At 41.0% G+C, this 23,149-nt stretch overlaps 1 protein-coding gene across 1 annotated transcript; it reads right to left on the reverse strand.

Moving 5' to 3' along the window:
* Positions 1–84: 84 nt before the first annotated feature.
* LOC101471567 (protein O-GlcNAcase) lies at positions 85–22,550 on the reverse strand. Its single transcript, XM_004575541.3, has 17 exons — positions 22,359–22,550; positions 17,777–17,828; positions 13,651–13,748; positions 13,316–13,446; positions 13,064–13,235; positions 12,845–12,943; positions 11,359–11,628; positions 10,389–10,475; positions 9,708–10,183; positions 9,426–9,600; positions 7,110–7,166; positions 6,701–6,786; positions 6,457–6,561; positions 6,122–6,213; positions 5,831–6,020; positions 4,072–4,231; positions 85–3,667 (listed from the first exon to the last, which is right to left on the reverse strand). Exons 1-17 carry the CDS (start codon positions 22,396–22,398, stop codon positions 3,531–3,533), a joined length of 2,427 nt encoding a protein of 808 aa, XP_004575598.3. The 5' UTR covers positions 22,399–22,550; the 3' UTR covers positions 85–3,530.
* Between the last annotated feature and the right edge of the window lie 599 nt (positions 22,551–23,149).

Raw genomic sequence — 23,149 nt, forward strand, 5'->3', positions numbered from 1 at the left:
ATTAAATATGTCAAATATTCCACTCTGATTAGCCCCCTGTATTATTTTCCTCAAATGACACACAAAGCCGACAGAAACAGGCACTTTAAAGGGAAAGAAAACCTCTTTTAATAAGCATGAAAATCAACAAGTCAATAAAATCATGGGGTTTTTTTTGGGTTTTTTTTAAATGACAGTTTTACTGTTATTGTCAATAAAAACACAGACTGAATTCTAGTTTGTTTTTTGTTTTTTTTGGTAGGTTTTTTTTTCCAACTCGTTCATTACCCTGCATAGACATACAACAGCACTCCACTGGAACTCACTGTAAACACAGACCATACATGTTGCTCAATGCAGGCAGGAAACTGGATAATGAGACGCTGAATTTAACTGTGGTCAGCTGCGTAGGCCTGGAATTTAAAGGCAACTGCTTTTATTATTATTACTTTTATCATTATTATTATTACTATTATTCTTATGACACTTGTTAAAAATTCTCCCAAATCAAAAACATTGTAGTTCACTACGCTTTCTTTTTTCACAGTGCTCCATGTTGCCTGTGTAGATTGTTCACGTACATATATTTCCCATCATCACCCTAAACACGCACGCCTACATTCACACACGCACTTTTAAATTAGAAAAAAATAATAATAACACTGAATTTCCATAAAGGTGAAACAACAGCGTTCTGCAACAAACAATGTGACATCTTCTCTAAAGATTTCCTCTACATCATGCATATTTTGCTGCCTTTTTTTTACTCTTCTACACAATTATCAGATCTGGGACTACATGAAGTACTTAACAGACAATGCTGATGAAGCTGGTAAGAAGAAGAAACTTACAAAAGTGCCTTTCAGTCTGTGATTGATCGAGCATAATAGTTAAAAAAAGTAGAAATATAAATACCTGCACAAACAGTAGTTGCGTCTTCTTAAGCTGCATTACAAAAAAAGAACATTCATAGTTCTACATACTTTAAGTTGAAGATTTGATTGTGAGTGTCATTGTGCTTGTTTAGAATGAGTGTATGTGTTTGTGTTTGTATGTGCACACGGGCGCAAGTGTGTGTGTGTGTGTGTTAATCGCAAAGCTGGAAATCACCAACTGTACTTGGAACATTATACATGACGATGCTTCAGGCCCACCACTGCTGACCAATCACAATCTTGTGGTGTCATGAAGTGACACCTTCAGGGCTTCTTGAAAGGCTTTCCAACATCTGGTTAATGTTTTGATAACTCCAACATTTTCTCAAACTGTTTAATTGCATAATTCTAACTTAACTTTAAAAAATGAAGAGGGTGGGCCGCTTAGTCAAACGATGATGATTTATCAATGGCTTTTGGTTTCATGTGCAACATAAACCCCAGAGTCCTGGGTGAAAGTCCTGTGGTTAACACAGTGAAGCACCATAACGTGCCCTTTATCTTTCTCCTTTTTCTGGCTCTCTGCGCTTTTGTCTGACTTCCTAACAGCCTTTTCATAAATCTTTAAGCTATGACATCACAACAACATGATTGGCCAGTTGCAGTAACAGTCCTGGAAAAGCAATAATTGTATTTTACTAATAGTCATAGAAAGTTGTAGAAACAACATCTATGTAATGATGAGACAGACCTGTGTTCACTGCTGTTTAGAATAGAGGCAGAACCACAAAGTTGTCTTGGTTTGTATTTTTTTGGCACTCACTCACACATGCATACATCTCATACAAAATACACACGTGTACCACCACCTAGGCCAGTGTGTAGCAGTTTTTACACACTGACAATGTCTGTAAGATCTGACAGCTGTATAAATTTTGTCAAATGAGGGAGCGGTATCAGTTATATCTAACTCAAATATGTGTAAACTTTAGATTGTGTATGTGTCTGAGTGTGTGTTACTGTGTTTCTCATGAATTTTAGCACGCATGCGTTTGCATTTTCTTGTTTTGTTCCTACGTCATAACAGCTACAATGGCTGTCCACAAAAAATCATGTATGTTCAAGCATGCCAGTACAATGGTATTCGTTTGTGTCCCTATTCTCTGAACAGCCACACAGTTTTTTGTTCTTCATGCACGTAAACATTCATCTAATCTAAGCGAGTGTAAACAGTGATGCCAGCCTAGTTCTGATTTGATGTTAGCATACTTTTTAAACCAGCAGGACAGGCACTGGAAAACATCCTAAATTTAAACAGGAAAAAGAAAACGACCATTTATAAACAAAGCGAAGAGAGGAGGACGCTAGGTTAGCCACAGAAGCTTTTCCCTGGGCAAGTTTTGTAAAGGATTATTTCATCTTGACTTAGAAGTAGTTTGAAGATTGACAACACGCTCCGTGAGTGGTTTATATGAAGCTACGGCTAGTTTAGCACGCTGGAAGCAGGGAGACAGGCACGTCTACCTCAGTCCAAAGCTGACAACATCTGCCTACCAGCACCAAGCTCGGTCATTACATTAAATATCACCTCAGTCGGGACCACTTTGTACAAAAGAACACAGTTATTTCCATCTGCAGTAACTTCTGTTGGGCAGCATGGCTTGTTTCTGGGACTTTCTTGCCTTTTTCGGGTGTACGCATGGAAAATTTAAGGCAGGAAAAGCATCACCAAGACCACAGATATGGTACTAATTATGCCAGACACAAGCTGAAAGGAGGAGCTAGGGTGGAGGTAGTGTGCAAAGTGTTTTGTATGCACAGCAACTCTGGGCAAGCTATAGAAGCTTAAATAGGATCCTCTGTAGCTAATTACATGTGTAGAAGAGTCTGGCAATGAAATCAGCACTCCTAAGCCCAAGACTCCCAAAACATTACTATGGCTATATTTAAGAAATAATTGGACGCGTTAGTCTTTGGACAGAGAGCAGGTAGAGTACAAAGAGGTTTCTTTTTTTGTCAACAATGCATGGCTGCAATTTCAGAAAATTAACCTGATGAAAGCGGTGCAAATAAATCAAACTAGTAGTGTTGTCAGCTTAAAACTCCGCAAAAATAAGCAAATAAGAAAAAGTACTAAAAAACTCAATAACACTGATTATTCCAGCTTTAAAAAAAATGTGCATACATGTATGATGAAAAGACCTACGGCCCACAGAGCTGCTTGGATCGAGCACTCCGCTACAATCTCAAACTCTTCTGTTGCTCACTTTCTTTGAGAAATCTTCTAATCCTCAGTCGTGGATGGAATCTGAGACAGATTAGCACAGCCCTGCTGAAGGTTTAAACTCTAAGCTTATTTTATATTTTGTAAATCCCTCCAAAAGCTCTGGGTTGATCCCCATTACTGCCACACAGACTCAAAGGAATCCAGAATTGTCACTCAAAATAAGGTTTCTTCTCTTGATGGAGAAAAATATGGACCTCACTTCTTGGCAAAGCACAGTTGTTTATGTCTGTGCCGTGCACACTGCATTTCTAACACCTCTCTGTGCATAAGTGCCTTTGTGTATCTACCACATCAGTGCAAATGTCTTTGTTGTTTGTCGTGGTGTGTTTGTGTGCCTGTGTGTGTGAGATTATGTGAATGCTTATGTGAGTGTTTTGTGTGTTCTATGTTCACAGCAGCCGTCCCAGCACCACCCCCTCCCTGCTTCTGGCTTCTCCCCTGAGGATCTCCAGGAAGCCCAGTTTAGTCAAGAACTCCAGCCTCTGACGGTCTGTTGGCTGCACCTCACAGAACACACCCTGAGAACCTAGACACACACACACCGTGCAAAAATGGCAAAGCAAAGAGGCAGTCATTGACAGATCAGTTTTTCTCCAAGAATAAATCATACAAATATACAAGCAACATATAAATAACAGACTTACATAACAAAATCCCTTTACACAGTCTAAAGAAGCAACATAATCAGCAATTACAACTAATAACTCATATTTAATGGTGTGAAAACAACTACAGGTAGCTTTTCCCTTAAACCCTTCTTGCATTATTGGAGTATTCTTCCACCCTCCACATGTCTTTTCTGCTCTTTTCTCATCCTCTAATCCTTTTACTTATCCTTGAGGGTATAAGCGCATACGGATTCATGCTAATATATGCAGCAGAATTTTATTTAACAAAAGACACACTCGCAAACACACACGTGGAGCTTACCATTGGCCTTTAGCGCAGTGAGGAGGGCGGTGAGCAGGGTGCGGCTGATGCTGATGTCCACCAGCTCGGGCAGGGCGTCCAGTCGCAACTGCGAGGGAAAGTGGTAGAGCAGCGAGTCTGGGTACTCGCCCTGATCCTCCTCCATCAGCTGAATCAGGTCCTGCACAAAGGAGAGCAGAGGCACAGATGCACTTTCACATGTTGCAGAAGATTGTTCTTCCTCCAGCTGCCACTAGATGTTACCAATTAGGCACGTTTGGTACCAGACTCGTTTCCAGTTACCCAGCAACCTTAAAACCTTACAATGAATACAAACACACAGTAAAACACTAATTATCATTACAAATTAGGATTTGCTGACGCTACATTTTAAGTGTACAAGTACTGCCTGGTGGCCCCAGCAGACACTCCTTGATCAGAAGCTTTTATATTTATATGCAAAGACTTCTGGGATGAGTCTAATGTACTTCCTGTCTCAGAAGCTGATGAGCATTTTTCTTGGAACTGAGTTAGCTAACAGCAACTAGATTTCAAGTGAGGTAATGTAATAAGCAGCTATTTGTATAACATACCAGTAATATGTAACTATGTGACACAAAACAGGGGGAAAATAATTAAATGTTCTCTATAAACAGATAAATGCTTATGAATATGTAGCATCGGTCGATGAGGGAGGCCATTTTTGGTAGATTCTTTAACCCATTTGTAACCCACTTGTATTCCTGACCAATCAAATTTGAGCATACTATGGCTGAATGTTAGTAAACAGTCCCTGTGGAGAGAAAAATGCAAGCTCAATCCAAGATTTTGACAATCGTTTTTTCTTTGTTTTCATTTTGCTGCATTTGTAAACACTGACCAGTAGATGGAACTGGAGGCGCTGGCGTGGATATCTACTGGCTACACTGGAAGCCTCTTAAGGTGCCAGCCCTCCCAACTGAGCGGACTAACCGATGGATTCCTAGATCGAACATTCTTGTTCCCTAGCCAGTTTGCATGTGACGAAAGCTTTCAGCTGGTAAACTTTAAATTTGTCTGCACCTGTGGCTGCCTGCTGACGTGTGAATGATCCACAGCATAGCTGTCAGTTTGCTCTGTGATGCACAGAGCGGCTAAATGAATCCTCCACACATGTCAGAGTTTGACTCTGTCTGCTGTTCACCACCATTTATGCTTGGCTCTTTGCCAGAGATCACTGAATAGTGATGATGGGCAAAAACAACATCAGCCGTGTGCGTTACTGTACTTGAGTTCTCAATAACCATTCTGTATTTTAAAGCACTTAAATCCTTACCTTCCCCATATTTGCCATATTTCTGCATTTCTCTTTTTATTAACAATTAGTCACATTCACATGACAGCAGCTGGTAAATCTGAATGCACCGTTCGCAAGTTTACACACTAACCCGCTGATACAGAAAACAGGCCCACTAAAGACAGAAGGAATACTGCAGGTGGCCCTTAGACACATACTAAATTAAATCATTAAATCCGGTCTGTGTGTGTGTGTGTGTGTGTGTGTGTGTGTGTGTGTGTGTGTGTGTGTGTGTGTGTGTGTGTGTTATTGTCTTTGTCTACCTATGTGTTCCACCTAACTCCCAGCGACTTATTGCCCTGCACAGAGGAATCCAGATGGTGTGACAGCAGGTATGTTTATAGCTTTGTGTACTCTGTGAGCATTTATGTTTCAGCATAGGGTGTCAACCAAAAAGAGAGATTTAACTGACTTCTTGTGAGAGGGTAAAACCCACGTATTCACCTGGGTGTTTGGATGTGTGCCGTTCATTTTTGGTGGGTATTTGTCCCTCATGGCGGGTATCCAGCTGGCCTGGCACCGCTTGGCAAAGGAGCGAACATCCAAGATGCCTAACACACAGCCGCAAACGCCCAGCTCATCCTCCAAGATGAAGCTGTACTCGGGGCACAAAGCTAGGCATGGTCCAAGACATCTAAGAGAGTGAAATCAAGTGTTATTGATTTGATACAGTATTTGACAAATCGTTGCACATTTCCTGATTGAGTTTCTTTTCTCTCTCACACGCAGACACACCTGTCTCCTATGACATCTGGATGAGCAGCACTAGACTCTGGCCCACCCTGTGTCCTCAGGTGAAGTTGGCGGACCATTCGATACAGCTCCACCTAAGTACACAACCATTAAACCATGTGTCTTCCCACACCAATGTTTAAATGTCGAACTAAAAATCTACGACTTTTAACAATTTAAATTTCCACCTGAAAGTTCCACCTACATGATCTACTGGTTTGCTCCCTGATTGTTTAATGCAACTGTAAAAGCTAACACATGACTTTCCAATTCTCCTTTTGTTTAACCTCTTTGCCAGTTGTGCTATGTCAAGAGTTTCTGTGTGTGGGTGAGACTACCTTGTCTTTGCTGTGGTAGGGCCTGATGTTGTAGAGGCGAGTGGTAGGGAAGAGAGGAGGAGGATGAGTAAAAAGTTCACTGCTGCTCCCTACTGGGAGAAGCATCTGCACACAACATGGGGAAAAAAACATGCACACACATTAGGCAGTTTTAGGGGGCTTGACTTGATAGAGCAGAGTAAAATATTGTCAAGAATTTAAGAAGAGATACATCACGAATGGCATCTGAAATATAACACACTACCTGCACCTCCCCTGACACACCCCCTTTGAACGCCCATGGCTCAGACTCTACTCCCAATTGGTCCGCTCCCGTGGTCTTCCCACACCCTAACACGGAAAAAAACAATCATATGTGACAGGCTACATCACATGTTCAGGGCCAGTGAAATACCAGAAAAGTTACCAGTGCACATAGAGAATGATCGCGCAGCTTGAAAATTTTATGTCGAGCAAAAAACTGTAGAGCTTTACAGCATTACAGCACCACAAGAGACGCTCGCTGAAATAAACTTGTCATAAAAAATTCAGTCCTCCCTATCAGCTGGGCTCCACTGAGCTCGAGCTGAGAAGTAATGACTGAGTTTTGTAGTAATTTATTTCAGGTGCAGATACAAAAAGTTTAAAGACCATCAGAGATCAGGCTTACTCACATTGGAAGCAGTTCCTCCAGGAGCCGAGGGCAGAGCTGTCACTCAACACTCGTCCATCTGAGTGAGTAAATGGGCACGTTAGAGCGTAAGAGAAAAATGAGCCACAGACAATGACTGGCAATAATCTACAAAACCGCTGATTCCACCAGTGTCCTCTCTTAACATAAGTACTGAATACAGTACAGTATATAGTATGTGCTACATTATATAATGCTATAAATAATAGAGCAGAGACTATAGGGCATACTACTAAAATAGTAATCATACAACCGGACAGTAGATAAATTATTATTGGATACACAAAACAATAGTAATCTGTTACATGCAATATTATACAATACTATAGTATACTATTATTGTATTCTACAGCAGAATATTATGTTGAGCTCTTACACTATAGCACTATAATACTACACAGTTTCTCAATATAACATCAGTTCAATAGCATGGTAAACTATATACTGCAGCGTGCTTCTAGTATACTAGGACCAAGTGGTATACTTCTACTATGCTGTTATGCTCTGTTCTGCTACTGTAGGGTAGCACTGTAATATTTATTTATCTAGTATTCTTTAATTAACTTAACCTAATTATCACATCCAGACAAAGCACTTTGCAAGCAGTTAAGTGGGCACGTCTGTACTTTCTCAAGTTCAAGTGAAACACATTGTGTAACAACTGTACCTCACATGTGGCACAATTGCTGTGGGATAGCTGTAACAGCACAGAATTTCAGTGGAAACTTGTTTGAATGTGAGCGACAAATAACTTCCTCCTTTAATACCTTAAAGCAAGAAACAGGAGTGAACATTCTGCCGTTCTACATCTATATCTATCTATAGCTATCTATTCGGTCGTTAAGTCTGACGTCACTAGCCATGTCTGGGCCTAAACTCCGCTGCAGGTCCATATATCAAACGATCACTATGGCATTACTGAGAGTTGAAAAACTGTCTAAAGTCTTTCATCTTTAATAAAATGATCAGCGTTCTGCTCTACCAGGTGTAACAATTGAGTTTAACATCCAGGCATCCATGAAAACGGAATTTATGACATTTAACGGAGTTAGAAGTTAGCAGGAAGTTAGCTCGCTAGCTTCTATCTAAATACAATATAGCATGTCCTGACTGCAGGGTTTTGGAAACAAATTAAAACGTACAGCTCTGTTATCACTTCCAACATAAATGAAGACAGAAAACTAAACTGCAGTGACGTTTGTAGGGTTACTGAAGTTTGGCTAGCTGGTATATAATGATGTGCTACGTGACCGCTAGCGACACAGCTATGTTAGCATAATATAAACAAGCTAACTTTTTTTTCCACTCGATAAAAGTTAACGTGAGTGTTCTCGGTGGTCAGGAACAAATGTAATCGGATGGCAGGATGCTGTAAAAGGACCAAACTTCAGCCAGGAGAACAACTGAGATAATCCATCCACAATACGAGGTTAGTCATTCATATACTGCTGCATGGGCTGGGCTGTAGTTACATCCTAAGGTTTTAAAAACTGAGCTTAAATAAATGATTAGCGGTAATAAAAGCCGAGGGAGGTCAACAGTGATCACTGACTGTTTTAGGAGCTTTTTGAGATTAAATAGAAGAAAATACAAAACATTAAACGTGTTAACAACACAAAAGCCATATTAAACGCAGACTACTTTAGGCCCGGAAGTAGGATTCGTCACGTCATCACTTAAAGACCGGATAGCGATCTATTTATCTGTCTATATATAGATAACTCCCTGTCCACTTCCTTCAGCTAAGCTTGTCTCAGTTCATTAACACAAATATCTGATCAGCTCACAAATTTAAGTTTAAGTGATTTTAAGTGATTTACGTGCCATACCTTGAAGCACTCCTGTCTGCTTAGAACAGGAAAGTACAGCTACAGTTCAAACTTGGACAAATAAAAGATTGTTAAACTATTGCCTGGTCTGATGAGTTGATTTCTCCTACAATATTCCAATGTTACAGTCAGAATTTGGTGTAAACAAAATGAAAGGAAGGATCCTGCATTATCTGGTAGCCTTAGTGTAAGAGTGTGGGGAAGTTTCTCCTATTTAAATGGCACAGCCTGCCTGAGTATTGTTATTAACCATGTCCATCCATTTATGGCCACAGTGATACGTCTTCTGACAGCTGCTTCCAGCAGGACAACGCACCATTTTGGTGTTTCTTGAATGTGATAATATGAGTTCAATGTAGTTAAATGGCCTCATTCTCATGGCACATTCTCGTACAGCAGGGAAGATCAAACCAGTGCAGAGTCCAGTGCGTCACACTGATAGTATAGCAGTATATTGCTTCTGTCCTTACCAAGCCAGCATATAAATGCCTTTGCCACCAGAGCTGTGTTCCTCAAGTCCCACACATAAGGGTAAAGGTCATAGAGCACAGCCCTGTTGTTCCCACCCACGACACTGCAGTGGAGCTGCGCTATGTCTTCACACAGAGAAAGAAACCTGGAGGCCCGCCCACGCCATTCATCAACCTGAGGACATAATAAAAAAAAAAACATTATGTTGTTTTTTCTCACGTGTAACGTACACAACCAATCCAAGTACCTCAACAAAAACTCCCCTCATAATCCTCACCGACCTTTTGAGGTGCTGCCTTCTTGCTGTTAGTACTGACCAGCTGGCAGTTTGTTTTCAGCCAGGTCAGATCCTGCAGTAGCTTCTGGGCTGATGGGCCGTGCTCGTGAGGGAGATAATGAAGACCAACCAGCAGCCGCACCTGCGACTCACTTAGCAGACCTTTCCCACCGCAGAGCCCACGAACCTGGGCTTTCTGTCCCCGACCTCCAGCCGCAGGTGCTCCAGGCTTAGTTCCTGGAGGTGGCTGGATCGGTTGGCAAGACTGGTATGACTTCCTTTTTTCCCACTCTCGTCCTTCCCTCTCCCCACTGACTTTAGTGGGTGAGGACGGAGGGGAGCTGGAATTCAGGGGGAAGACTGGGAGTTTGGCCACAGTAGAGGTTCCTCTGAAGGTGGAAGGACAGTCAGATCTGTCAGGAGTTTTACAGTGAGATGTTGGGACAGAGGCACGCTGGTCTGTCCTTGTGTTCTGCCGGCCTACAATTATCATGAAAATAAAAAACACGCACAGGTTGTGTGTTTGAGTAACAACACTACACTGCAATAATTCATCAGTGTTTAGATAGATAGATAGATAGATAGATAGATAGATAGATAGATAGATAGATAGATAGATAGATAGATAGATAGATAGATAGATAGATAGATAGATAGATAGATAGATAGATAAGATAGATTTTACCAGCTTGTAAAGGTTGGTTGAGTTCTTCCATCCAGTCTTTCAGTGCAGCAGACAGAGCTCTATCAGGACAGTACTCACACTCCTCATCTGGGGGACACACAGCAATGCATTGACAACCAAAAACAGCCACACCTTGCATACTCGTTCTGTAATGGTTATTAGCTATAAGGAAATTATTACAGGTCTGCACAACAAAACCTGCCGTAACAATTAAAATTTTTCTCATCTCCTCTTCTGAAAGCCTCTTTTGTCCTCCAGCCTACCGCTCAGTTCTTCCTCCGCAGAGGGACCGGGCTCTCTCCTCATTTCCTCCTCCATCACACCGTGCAATTATTCCTCAATCATCACCTCTCCCCCACCCAGTCTTCAGAACATCACACGCTACACTGCTTCTCTGTTTCGACAATTATCCATCCAATTCCCTGCCCCTCCCCCCGCGACAAACAAAAAAAAACTGTGTGCCTGTGCTCTAATGCATTTTACTGTCATGGTAAATGAGATGCAATGAATATGAACAACATATCAAATTCATGTGATGCTGAGCCCCACTTTTGCAGATGCGTGACAGGAATTCTTACATTACACTTCGAACATAACTTATTATACACCGTGTGAGAAAGACTAATGAAATGACTTAAAGTCACAATGTTTTAACAGCTTTTACAATAAAGGCAGATTGAGGCTGGTGAAACTGTGTAGGCTGAAAGCTTAACAAGTGACTTTAGAACAACAGATGGAGCTTTAACTTTGCTTATTTGGTAGGTAATATCAGACACAATGGCTGTCTGGTGGTCAAAATGATGCTAGTTGCCAAGCAACACGGGCTTATTAAACATTTCTCCTGAAGCGATGGGACTAACTGTACATGGATGTGGTCTGGCAGAGACAATATTAGTTTATTAACTCAGGACATCTCCTGTCTCATCATACTCCCTCACTCCATCTGCCTTCCCTCAGTTGGATCCCTCACCTTTCGTATCCTCTTTCCCAGCTCTGTGCCAGCTTCCCAGCGTGTGGAGCGGGATGTAGTTGGCTTCAAACTCACAGTTGGGGTTAAGCAGCAGGCCCCTGAGATGGTTCTTAAGCTGAGGCTCTCGACCCTTAAAGGGCCCCAAAAACAGGCGTCTGGAGTCATAGTCATTTGCGTGCAGATTGTCCCAGATAAGTGGGGGGCGTTGGAGGACTGACTCCACTTCAGCCAGGGATTCCAGTGAGAGTTTCCTGGAAATGACCTTACTGCCTGTGGAAAGAGAAAGCCCAGTGCTCAAAAATCTGTTAACCATTTTCCACTTAAGAGGTTTACGTTAGGACAGCTAAATAAATAAACCTACAGTCAGATAACAATGTTACTGTGAAATCCTGGAGTTACAAGGTGCTTACAGTACGTTTTAATGACACGCACCTAAAATATTTCTACAAGCTTTGATGCATATTTGGCATGCAGAGCAATGTCCCTGTTCTGGTCCTCCTGGAGGGACTGGTTGTTTCTCATTCAAACTAGAAGGGCTGCTGGCTCTGCTCCAAATCACATTAAATCATTGGAATACAAACTTGTGTCTGTTCCAGTTAACGTTATGGGCTTTGTAATGAGCTACAGATTCTATTATGAATCTTAAACTTTTCGGTGCTTTTGTGTTTTTGAAGGTTTTTCTCTGTGTTCCTTCTGTTCCTTCTGCTTCAGCCCCTCTTTTTTGGTGAGGTCTGAGTTCATTCTGTCTCTCTTTCGATTTACTCCCTCCTTCACTTTGAAGGTTAGTTTCTCATGTGAGTTTTTGCATTTTTTCTTTCCCGTTTTTCTTCTCCCACCTTCCTAAATGCATGACTTCACCTGCCGGTTACAGGCCTTCCCTCTCTAGTGTCAATCTATCAGGCTCTTGCTGCAACTCCCTTGTGTTTCTAATCACTTGTGTTTTGAGCCTTTCATCTGAGTTTGGTTTCTTTGTGCCCTATTTGGTCTTTTGATTTTCATTTTTGAACTACAGTACGGACTTCCTGCCCCATATTTCCAGCACCGCCTGTTTAGAAGGATTTTGTAGTAGTAAATTGTGACAGTTTTCAGCAGAATCAAGTCCAATAACAGATAAGCAATTAAGGAAACGCACAGAAAAAAAACAGGTACACCACATGCATATACTGTCCATATAAAACAATGTCAGAGCACCATATAAGTTAGCTAACCAGCGAATTCTATTCTTTTAAATTGGACAAGTGCCATTGCCAACATGACCTAAGGCCTATAGACCTGCTGCAGGTCTCACTAGTGAAACAAAAGTCACTGTTCTGAGCAATGAAGATTATATCTGCAATATGCAAGTGGCACAGATTGAGTAAAACTTGTCATGGCTGAACACAGACAGTGCTTCAAGTACTATAAATATAAAATAATATGAAATCAGCACTAAAATTGTAGTTCACAGGGTCACAATAAAAAAATATATAACAAATATACATCTTACCTGTCCATATTACTGTTATGTTAGGCAGCAGGTCCTCTCCCACAGTTTGCAGGTAGGGAGACTTGGATACACTGGGAGAACAGAGAGAACCACAGTACTCTACACAGAGAGGGAGAAAAGCAGTGATATTTAATGAAGAGGCAAATATAAAAAGTGCTCATGTTACATTTTTTTGTATAATTTTCAGTCCTGTAACAAGTCCTCAATCTACAAGCCTACCTGTAGGGCAGAACAGGAAGACAGGCGGTTCCCCCAGGAACCGATAAATCTCATTAGTTACTGTGACCTGAGCGTGGGCAAATGAAGTGAAGGCCTCGCTGTCGGCTTGACACATGGAGTGATCAATGTCATCGAACAGAATGGCAAATGCCTGGCAACCCAGGTCTGATACCTGGACAGAGTGATGAGGTTGAGTTTAAAGAATACAGAAATCAATGAAACTTCTGTAGTAGATGACCTCGTGTAGCCTACCTGTCTTAGCTTGCGTTTAAGTAGAGTCAAGTCACAGGAAGAAGAGAAGACTATGTCCTGACCAGGAGACAGCGCATAAACAAACCTGAGGCCTCTTGACTGGGCCTCTACAATGAGAGTACGCAGCTGACCTGAGAGGATGAGAAAAGTGGAAAAATACTAAACATGAATTTTAAAACAGGCCAAAAATGTTTTTAAACACTGATTGAAGATGTCTGAATATTTTGTTTTCACTTTTTTTATATGACAAGATTACATACTAAATCCTGAGCTGCGTTATAATGTGTACTGACATTTCCCATTTCCCAAAATTTGCTATGGTTAGAGGTCCTTACCCTCCTCTTCAGGAGAATAGACTTCTCTCCACAACAGTCTATGTTTCAGGTCATCTTTCGGACCGTACAGGTAGGTGTTCAACCCCCAGTGCTGCATCCTGATGGAGAAAGACATGACCAGATGGGTCACATGTTGTCACAATGCTCACACTCAGAGTTTTTATTTATTAACCTTTATTTAACCAGGAAGATCCCATTGAGATTAAAAACCTCTTTTTCAAGGGAGACCTGGCCAAGATAGGCAGCAGCAGATGTCTCACAGTTACAGAAATTACTCAAACACAGGCAGCAACAACACACATGCAACAATAAGTGAAAGAATACAAATAAAATAAAAAATAAAATTCAAATAAAAATAAAAAAGTCAGTTAAAATGACAATCAATCTAATTGAAACAGTTACATGTTATGGACTTGGCCTCAAGGATTCGTAGTTTAGATTTAAAAGCACTTAATGAAATGAATTCAGTCATTTTCCATTCCTTCTGCAGTTTGTTCCAGGCCAAGGGTGCTAAATGGACAAAAGCTCTTTTACCAAGTTCAGAGCCAGGAAACAAAAAAGCTGCTGAAAAATCACAGCTGCTGTGACTCACCACAGGATGGTAATGTAATGTACTTGCATTTATGTAGTGTTTTCCCACTCAAGTCACATTTTTAACCACACACTTATATAGACTCAAAGCACTTTATGGTCAGTGTAGAATAATCAGTTAATCTAACATGCATGTGTCTGGACTACAGGAGGAAACTGGAATACTCAAAGGAAACCTGCATAGTTATTCAATTGGTTGAATAGCTTTTAGTTTCAGGAAGCCATGGAGTGAAAAAAAGCTTAACAAATTAAAAGATGGCTCGAGTGACAAGTAGAGTAAATTCCAAAAAGGCCAGAATTGGGACTCATATCAGGAACCTTCTTGCTGTGAGTTGCCAATTCTAACCAGTGCAGCATCATGCAGCCTGGTGGGCTGCAGTAGTTGAATTTTTGGTTGTTTTTTTTTGGTTGTTTTTTTAATAATAATACTCCTTAGAGTTAAGTTACAGTTACTCTCCCATATACCACATTTGTATTTGGGAGTAGCTCACACTTAGGTATGAATTAGAGTCACTGCTTTCTGGTGCAGTTCATGAATCCATACTTCTAAATGGCTGAATATGGATTAAACCACCATAAATATTTTGTATATTTAACTGTTAGTCACTTGACTCATCTTATATATTTTGAAGCTAGAGGTTGAGCTCAGGCAGAAGTTTCAGGGGTGAGGCAGGACTTGGGTTTCGGTGCATGATTTTAGGTATTGCATACAATTTAAACAATTCAAGAAAAGTAGCAGCAATCTAGTAATTTGTGACTTGAATGTTTGCACTGGGCACAGAAAAGACAACCTCAAACAAAAACATCCTAGTAAAGTTTATGACAAGTTACCGGATAAATGGTTCAGAATATATCAATGGCCCAAACTAATAATAGTGAAATAATCTGAATCAAGGCCCCAGCAAAGACATGCTAGAGGACAAAGAAAGAAGTGACGGTATCGTGTAGAAAAAAGAAAAGGAAGCAGGGGGACAATGACAAAACAATGAGGCAAGAACAGACCAATGTGGAATTTGTAGCTATCTTCACAAATTGTGCAGATTACCGTAGGCAGGTGTGTCTGCCAGCAGAAAAGAATGGATGACGTCATTAGGAAATCACACTCTGCAAAATCAGCTGCTTTGGTGTATTTCTGCATTATTTCTTCACTTCAACATATCGTGCTGGACTTGCTCTGTGTAAGCGTACATATCATTCAACATCCAACCCATGGAGCGAGACAGAGTGATAGAGACAGAATTGGCGCTAAGAGCGAAGACAGGAGGGGAAAAAAAACAAACAAAAAAAGTGGATCTGGCTGCAAGAAAATAGATCCACAATATCGATCGAGAGTCTCCAAGGCTGTCTCAGTTACAGGAAATGACCTCCTGAATTATAAATAGAGCATAGTACTAAGAGGGAAACAATACCAACATCATTCATACACGCACAAATATACAAACATGAACACTGCTTTGTCTCTGTACATGGACCGGCTCTTGTCTTTCTTGTCATTTTGTAGGTTTGCTGTGCTCTCGATCTCTCTCTCTCTCTGCTTCACTTCCTGCACAGATGGTAAGTCGCCTCCACAAAGCTGCATCCTACCTCCCTCAAACACACAGTCACACACACACAATTACATACTGTACACGCATCCACGGCCAATCTTACGCAACATTCAGCGTATGATTTTTGCCTGCACCCCACACTGGAGTCTAAAAAAGCTTGTCTATAAATAAACCTGGAGCCCACACACTCAGCTGCAGCTACGCAGATGTTTTGGAAAATAAATTAATTCTCTTTATAAAGCATCCACTGCCTCGTTACCCAGTTTTCTGCATCCTCCCAATGCAGTGCAAGTTTATAGATAGATTTGAGCAACTTACAAAACTGCTGATCATGTCTTTTCTTTCTTTTTCACAATCCAAAACCTTCTAAATCACAATAACAAGCACAAACAACGAGCCTTAAAAAAACTGGAAATATATCATGCGCATATATCATTCAATGGCAGTGGAAAGAAGAGAAGCAGGGGGACCTACCCTCTCTGGGGATGCAGACGGCTGTGACTATTGGCTGCTGAGCAACACAACTGTGTCACAGCTCCCAACAGGGATTTATGCTGCTCCGCTTGTACTTAACATCAAGATTTAATCAGTCTTATGAGGTGGGCAAATGTGAACATACATAAAAAGGGATTGCCTCATTGTTAATTAGTGCAGTCGTTTGTATTTAACTCGCTGTTGTTGCTTTATTGTTGTGTTCCTGATGGCTACTTCCTGAATGGGCAAGAAAATGCCGCTTTGAATGTGTGCTGAAAAATAGTCTATTAGTATTCTGCCTCTGCTGTCATGAAAATCACTGGGAGGTGATTCATGCTGAAAGAGCTTGTCTCTCTTTGTGAGCTGATCAAACTGTTAATGAAAAGTGCTGTGGCCCACTCAATAAGGAGCTATTTTTGCCTTCGTTTAGTCAAGATTTGAACCCCAACAGTGTTGCTTTTAAATTAGATTCCTGCCTCTGATAGCAGCCTTACTCTTAAGAACATTTGATTACCCAGAACGTTGATTTTATCTGGCTTAAACAGCATTTGTCTTCCGTTTTTAAGTTGTTGTCATGCTGGGACTGCACTGTATCACTCCAACCACCTGAAGAGTGTGATGGTCCTTGAAAGCTTCTTCATTGCAGAGCTTCATGCTCAGCAGATAATAGTTTATGTGCAGACACTTAAAGGGGAGCTAACCTGCTCATTTCAAGCTTGAATTTCTAATTCTTAGACTAAATTTAACCTTTATTTAACTTATGCTGGGCCTTGGTGCAGCCCATCAGCTCATCCATTTTCCATTTAGCTCATCTTGTAATAATATCCGTCCCCTCTCTCAGCAAACCTTCTTCTGATTGGCTGCCTCTTTCAAAGAAAAGGTTTGAATAAAAGGTAGGTGGGGCTTCTGTGCTTCTGTGGATTACTAGACATACACTGATGTGTATGACAGGAAATAAAGAGGAGCATAAAAGGTATCCCTTGAATAATGGGGCACTTTAATTATATGATATTATCATTTTAATAACTTGACCTTTGATAAATTTCCCACTGCAGCGTTGGAAATGCATTGCACCAGAGTAAAAACTTCGCAAAATAAGTTTTAACATCAAAGATGGTAAAAGAAGATGTTTTGAACCTCTTTCTTAATCCTTTCACTATAACAAGATGTAGTGTCTGCCTCTCCTTTCCCCTCCTGTCACCCATAGCTGAGCACTGAGGATGAAGCTGTCCTTTGCTATGGAATCATTCTGCCTCAGTAATTTCTCTCTGAAGCTGTGCTTGGCACTGAAATAGAGGTTTGGATCTGGTTTCAGCCTAAAGGCATCAAGTCAGCAGCTCCTGAGCCCACACTGTTTTGGGGAAAAGAAGATCAGCGACACAGAAACATCCCGTCTGACCAGGGTTAGAAGACATATGCATGCTCACCTGTGCTCACAGACTGTGCATACAAAAGAGGGAAAGCAGGGATGCAGAAAAAGCACGAATATCTTGATGAAGTGTTGGGAGACTTACCACTGGAAGAGTACTTTCCTCTGATCCATAGACCAAGGCCTCCCATAAAAACCTGATGAGGAAAAATACAGAACTGAGTGCACGCAGATAACTGAATCACTTGGATGAAAAGATGATTGTGTTAATGCACACTCAAATGAGATCGTCAATGACTTCCTCACTTGCTATCACATGATTCAACAGTAAACATGAAATTTACACTGCAGTCTCACATTTATACACAAAAGGAAAAGGTCTTTGACTATAACCTTTCAGCGCATGCAATTGCAATTTAAAACAATGTGCTTGTTGGTTAACAATATTGTTTGATACACATATATGTATGGCATTTAACTCCTAATTAATGCAGCGTTTATTCACAAATCAGAGAATTACTGGACACTGTTAGCAGCTGCATTTCTGTAAAGTACAGCTACACAAAATGTTTCTTCCCATGCTTACAGTGGGGCAAAAAAGTATTTAGTCAGCCACCGATTGTGCAAGTTCCCCCACCTAAAATGATGACAGAGGTCAGTAATTTGCACCAGAGGTACACTTCAACTGTGAGAGACAGAATGTGAAAAAAAAATCCATGAATTCACATGGTAGGATTAGTAAAGAATTTATTCGTAAATCAGGGTGGAAAATAAGTATTTGGTCAATAACAAAAATACAACTCAATACTTTGTAACATAACCTTTGTTGGCAATAACAGAGGTCAAACGTTTACTATAGGTCTTTACCAGGTTTGCACACACAGTAGCTGGTATTTTGGCCCATTCCTCCATGCAGATCTTCTCGAGAGCAGTGATGTTTTGGGGCTGTCGCTGAGCAACACGGACTTTCAACTCCCGCCACAGATTTTCTATGGGGTTGAGGTCTGGAGACTGGCTAGGCCACTCCAGGACTTTCAAATGCTTCTTACGGAGCCACTCCTTTGTTGCCCGGGCGGTGTGTTTTGGATCATTGTCATGTTGGAAGACCCAGCCTCGTTTCATCTTCAAAGTTCTCACTGATGGAAGGAGGTTTTGGCTCAAAATCTCACGATACATGGCCCCATTCATTCTGTCCTTAACACGGATCAGTCGTCCTGTCCCCTTGGCAGAATAACAGCCCCATAGCATGATGTTTCCACCCCCATGCTTCACAGTAGGTATGGTGTTCTTGGGATGCAACTCAGTATTCTTCTTCCTCCAAACACGACGAGTTGAGTTTATACCAAAAAGTTCTACTTTGGTTTCATCTGACCACATGACATTCTCCCAATCCTCTGCTGTATCATCCATGTGCTCTCTGGCAAACTTCAGACGGGCCTGGACATGCACTGGCTTCAGCAGCGGAACACGTCTGGCACTGCGGGATTTGATTCCCTGCCGTCGTAGTGTGTTACTGATGGTGACCTTTGTTACTTTGGTCCCAGCTCTCTGCAGGTCATTCACCAGGTCCCCCCGTGTGGTTCTGGGATCTTTGCTCACCGTTCTCATGATCATTTTGACCCCACGGGATGAGATCTTGCGTGGAGCCCCAGATCGAGGGAGATTATCAGTGGTCTTGTATGTCTTCCATTTTCTGATGATTGCTCCCACAGTTGATTTTTTCACACCAAGCTGCTTGCCTATTGTAGATTCACTCTTCCCAGTCTGGTGCAGGTCTACAATACTTTTCCTGGTGTCCTTCGAGAGCTCTTTGGTCTTGGCCATGGCGGAGTTTGGAGTCTGACTGTTTGAGGCTGTGGACAGGTGTCTTTTATACAGATGATGAGTTCAAACAGGTGCCATTCATACAGGTAACGAGTGGGGGACAGAAAAGCGTCTTACAGAAGACGTTACAGGTCTGTGAGAGCCAGAGATTTTCCTTGTTTGAGGTGACCAAATACTTATTTTCCACCCTAATTTACGAATAAATTCTTTACAAATCCTACCATGTGGATTCATGGATTTTTTTTTCACATTCTGTCTCTCACAGTTGAAGTGTACCTCTGGTGCAAATTACTGACCTCTGTCATCATTTTAAGTGGGGGAACTTGCACAATCGGTGGCTGACTAAATACTTTTTTGCCCCACTGTATGTGGTCACATGCCTGCTGCATTTGGCACAGCCATAATTCATTTCCAACTACACTCTCCATCACAGCTTCTATTCTTAGAAATGGGAGCATCTCCAGTGTCCCTCTTCCTCCTTTGTGTTTTGAATAAGTCTGCAATGTGTGTGTATGTGCGAGTGTCTGTGTACAGTAAATGGGTCAGAGTAAAAATTAAATCAGATACACTCACAATTTTGACTGCTTTCTCCTGCTAAATACCTTTGGGGAATTGGTTTTATATTGGTGTGCATGGGTATGGCATGTCTGCATATGTGTCCTGTGTAAAGCTGCCCACCAAGCCAAACCCAATTACTACCTCTGCTGGATGCCACCACAGGGATGAGCATGTACAGGAATAAGTAATGTGTGTGCAGCACCACTTTGGTAGAAATTCATAGAGTTATAAAGCTGAGACGGTGGACAGACCAAAAAGTACACAAACAATGAATCAACTCACATAAAATGAATCTGCAACAATTTTAAATTTTAATCAGTGACCATTTAAAAAAATTCCCTAAGCAAAAACATGAAAGCAGTTCAGCTCCCTGTTTTATATTCCTGTGAACTGTATATTTTTGGAGTTAACTCAAATCACTCATTACAGCCAAGGTGTGCAGAAGCGCATCTCTGAACACACAGCAAACATTCAAGCAGATATGCTACAGCAGCAGAAGACCACACCAGGTGCTACACCTGACAACTGAAACAGGAAACTGAGTCTACAGTTTCCACAGGGTCACCAAATTCCAAAGAAAATTGGAAAAATGTTTCCTGGTCTGATGAGTCTGTTATATTCATCTGGTAGAGTCAGAATTTGGTATAGAAAACATGAGCACATGGATCCACAGTTCAAGCTACTTGTGGGGTGTAATGGAGTGGAGGATATTTTTCTGGCACATTTTGGGCCACCTCTTACCAATTGAGCATCATTTAAATATCACAGATTGTCTGAGAGTTGTTGATGACCATGTCCATCCCTTTATGACCACAGTGTACCCATCTGCTGATGACTGCTTCCAGCAGGATAACACGCCATGTCAAAAAGCTCAAATCATCTCTAACTGGCTTCTTGGAAACAACAATGAGTTCATTGTACTCAAACAGCCTCCACAGCCATCAGATCTCAATCTGCCAACAAATCCACAGCCACCGTACGATTCTGTCATGTCAATATGGACCAAAATCTCTGGGGATTGTTTCCAGCACTTTGTTGAATCCATGCCATGAACAATTAATTCAGTTCAACCCAGTACTAGCAAGACGTAGCTAATAAAGTGACTGGTGAGTGGTGATACTATAAAAGACAAAATAAACTGTTGAAGCGTGATATCAAAGCTACTGCATGAAAAGTGACACAGAAAAAACAAAATAAATTAATGCCGTTTTGCAGGGAATAATTAAAAAGAAACACTTGAGACAACTTTTTATTATAGGTTGTCCATTTCTTTTCAGTAATTACACCCTGATGATTAAAAATAATCACATAAATGTCTGTCAGTACACATCGTTTGTCATTGGCTTCTATGTTGAACACGAACGTTTCCTCTTCACACAATGCTGTAGAAATGATACTTGGTATCATTTAGAAATGGTATCTGCGTTGTCTACACATGTACTAGAGGAGCATTACCGTGCAGATAATGCATGTAGTCAAGTAGTATCTTCAAAGCAAGCTGCTAACTAGGTTTTTGAAATATTTGATGTCATGTACCAATGACCCTATAATGTTGAACGTCTGCTTGTCTACCAACAGACTGGGAGTTTCTTCTGGGCAGTCACTTTGCCGTTTGTGAGGACTGCACTCTTATTCTTAATGTGACTGGAACCACTGTGGACTTCACCTTTCACAGCTGTTCTTCTTTCTGGCTCTGGTTCTACTCATTTCATACCATGTCATAATTTGCTGGCTCTGTGTGAGTGTGGTGGTTATGGAATATAATGATGGGACAGGTGTGTCACCATTCCCAATATGTCCTTTTGCAGTATCCTCGTAGCTTGTGTCATTCCAGTTCTTCTCTTCTTTGGTGATTTCTTTCATTGTCCTGTCAACACTACCATCATATATATATATATATACATATATATATATATATATATACATATATATATATATATATATATATATATATATATATATATATATCATCATCATCTTCTTCTTCTTCTTCTTCTTCTTCTTCTTCTTCTTCTTCTTCTTCTTCTTCTTCTTCTTTTTCATTGTGTTTCCTTAGGCTCCAACCTAAGGAAACACAATGAAGACTGTATTGAACGTTTTTCATTGCTTGCTTTTTCATCCCCACTTCAAGCCTGACTGATCACCACTAGATCTTTTTAAAAACCCTTTTCATCCCACCAAGGCCCGTTTTCTTAAACACACGCCCCTCACACACGTCTCGAGTAGGTAAAGAAAAATGTTCGGTTGTGGATATAGGTCAAATGGTGGTCTGTTTAAAAGCAGCCCCCCGAGGAAAAAAAAATCACATGATCTGACAGGTCGATCTGGAAGTCGAGCGCTCTTACCTTCCACCACCCCACAAAGGAACTGCTTCTTCTCCTCCATTCTGGCCTCCCTCCGCTTCCAGTCGGCCCCTAAGGAGCGAGGGCAGACAAGATGCTCTGCCTATCCTGTCAGCTTAGATCCCGGGGATAGTCTTCATGCCTCTTCTCGATCTGCTTCCACCTCCTCCTCTTTTCCTTTTCTACACAGCGCTGATGCTCCCGTGCTGCGTTCAGGTGCTCAAGCGAACCTCGTACTTTTTTTTACCAGCAAAGTGCCGAGTAATTTCAGAAAAATGTTAACACAACATACAACCCACTAACAATTTAAATGATCCCGTTAAAGAGGTGGGTATAGGTTAAAAAACAAAAAACAAAAAAAAAACCACGATATTTTACTGACAATACAAGAGAATGAAGATGATGGAAATCAGCCAGGACAAGTCATTAAATATCTGTTAAATGTAGGTGTGTAAATCCACAAAGAGCTGTGAACCTCAGCAGCAGTAGTATCACAGGTCATCTGCTCACAGCCTGTACACTAAGAAAATCTACTGGAGCACTCAATAGAAATAATTGTGAGACGTGATTATGTTTAGAGGCAAAGGTCACCATTTACAATGTAGGCAACGTAAAATAGAGATATATTTTTAATCATTCTTCCTTTTCTGTTCTACTACCCAGTTCAAGCTGAGTGCATTCATTGGAATTAAAATCCAGACTAAGATAAAGTTAGTATTTTCAATCTATTATTTTATTATTACATTAATGTATCAGAAGGTTCAGTTAACTTTGCATAAAAAAGATGGCAGGAA

The sequence above is a fragment of the Maylandia zebra genome, linkage group LG3 (genome assembly GCF_041146795.1).
Source record: "Maylandia zebra isolate NMK-2024a linkage group LG3, Mzebra_GT3a, whole genome shotgun sequence".
Lineage (NCBI taxonomy): Eukaryota > Metazoa > Chordata > Actinopteri > Cichliformes > Cichlidae > Maylandia > Maylandia zebra.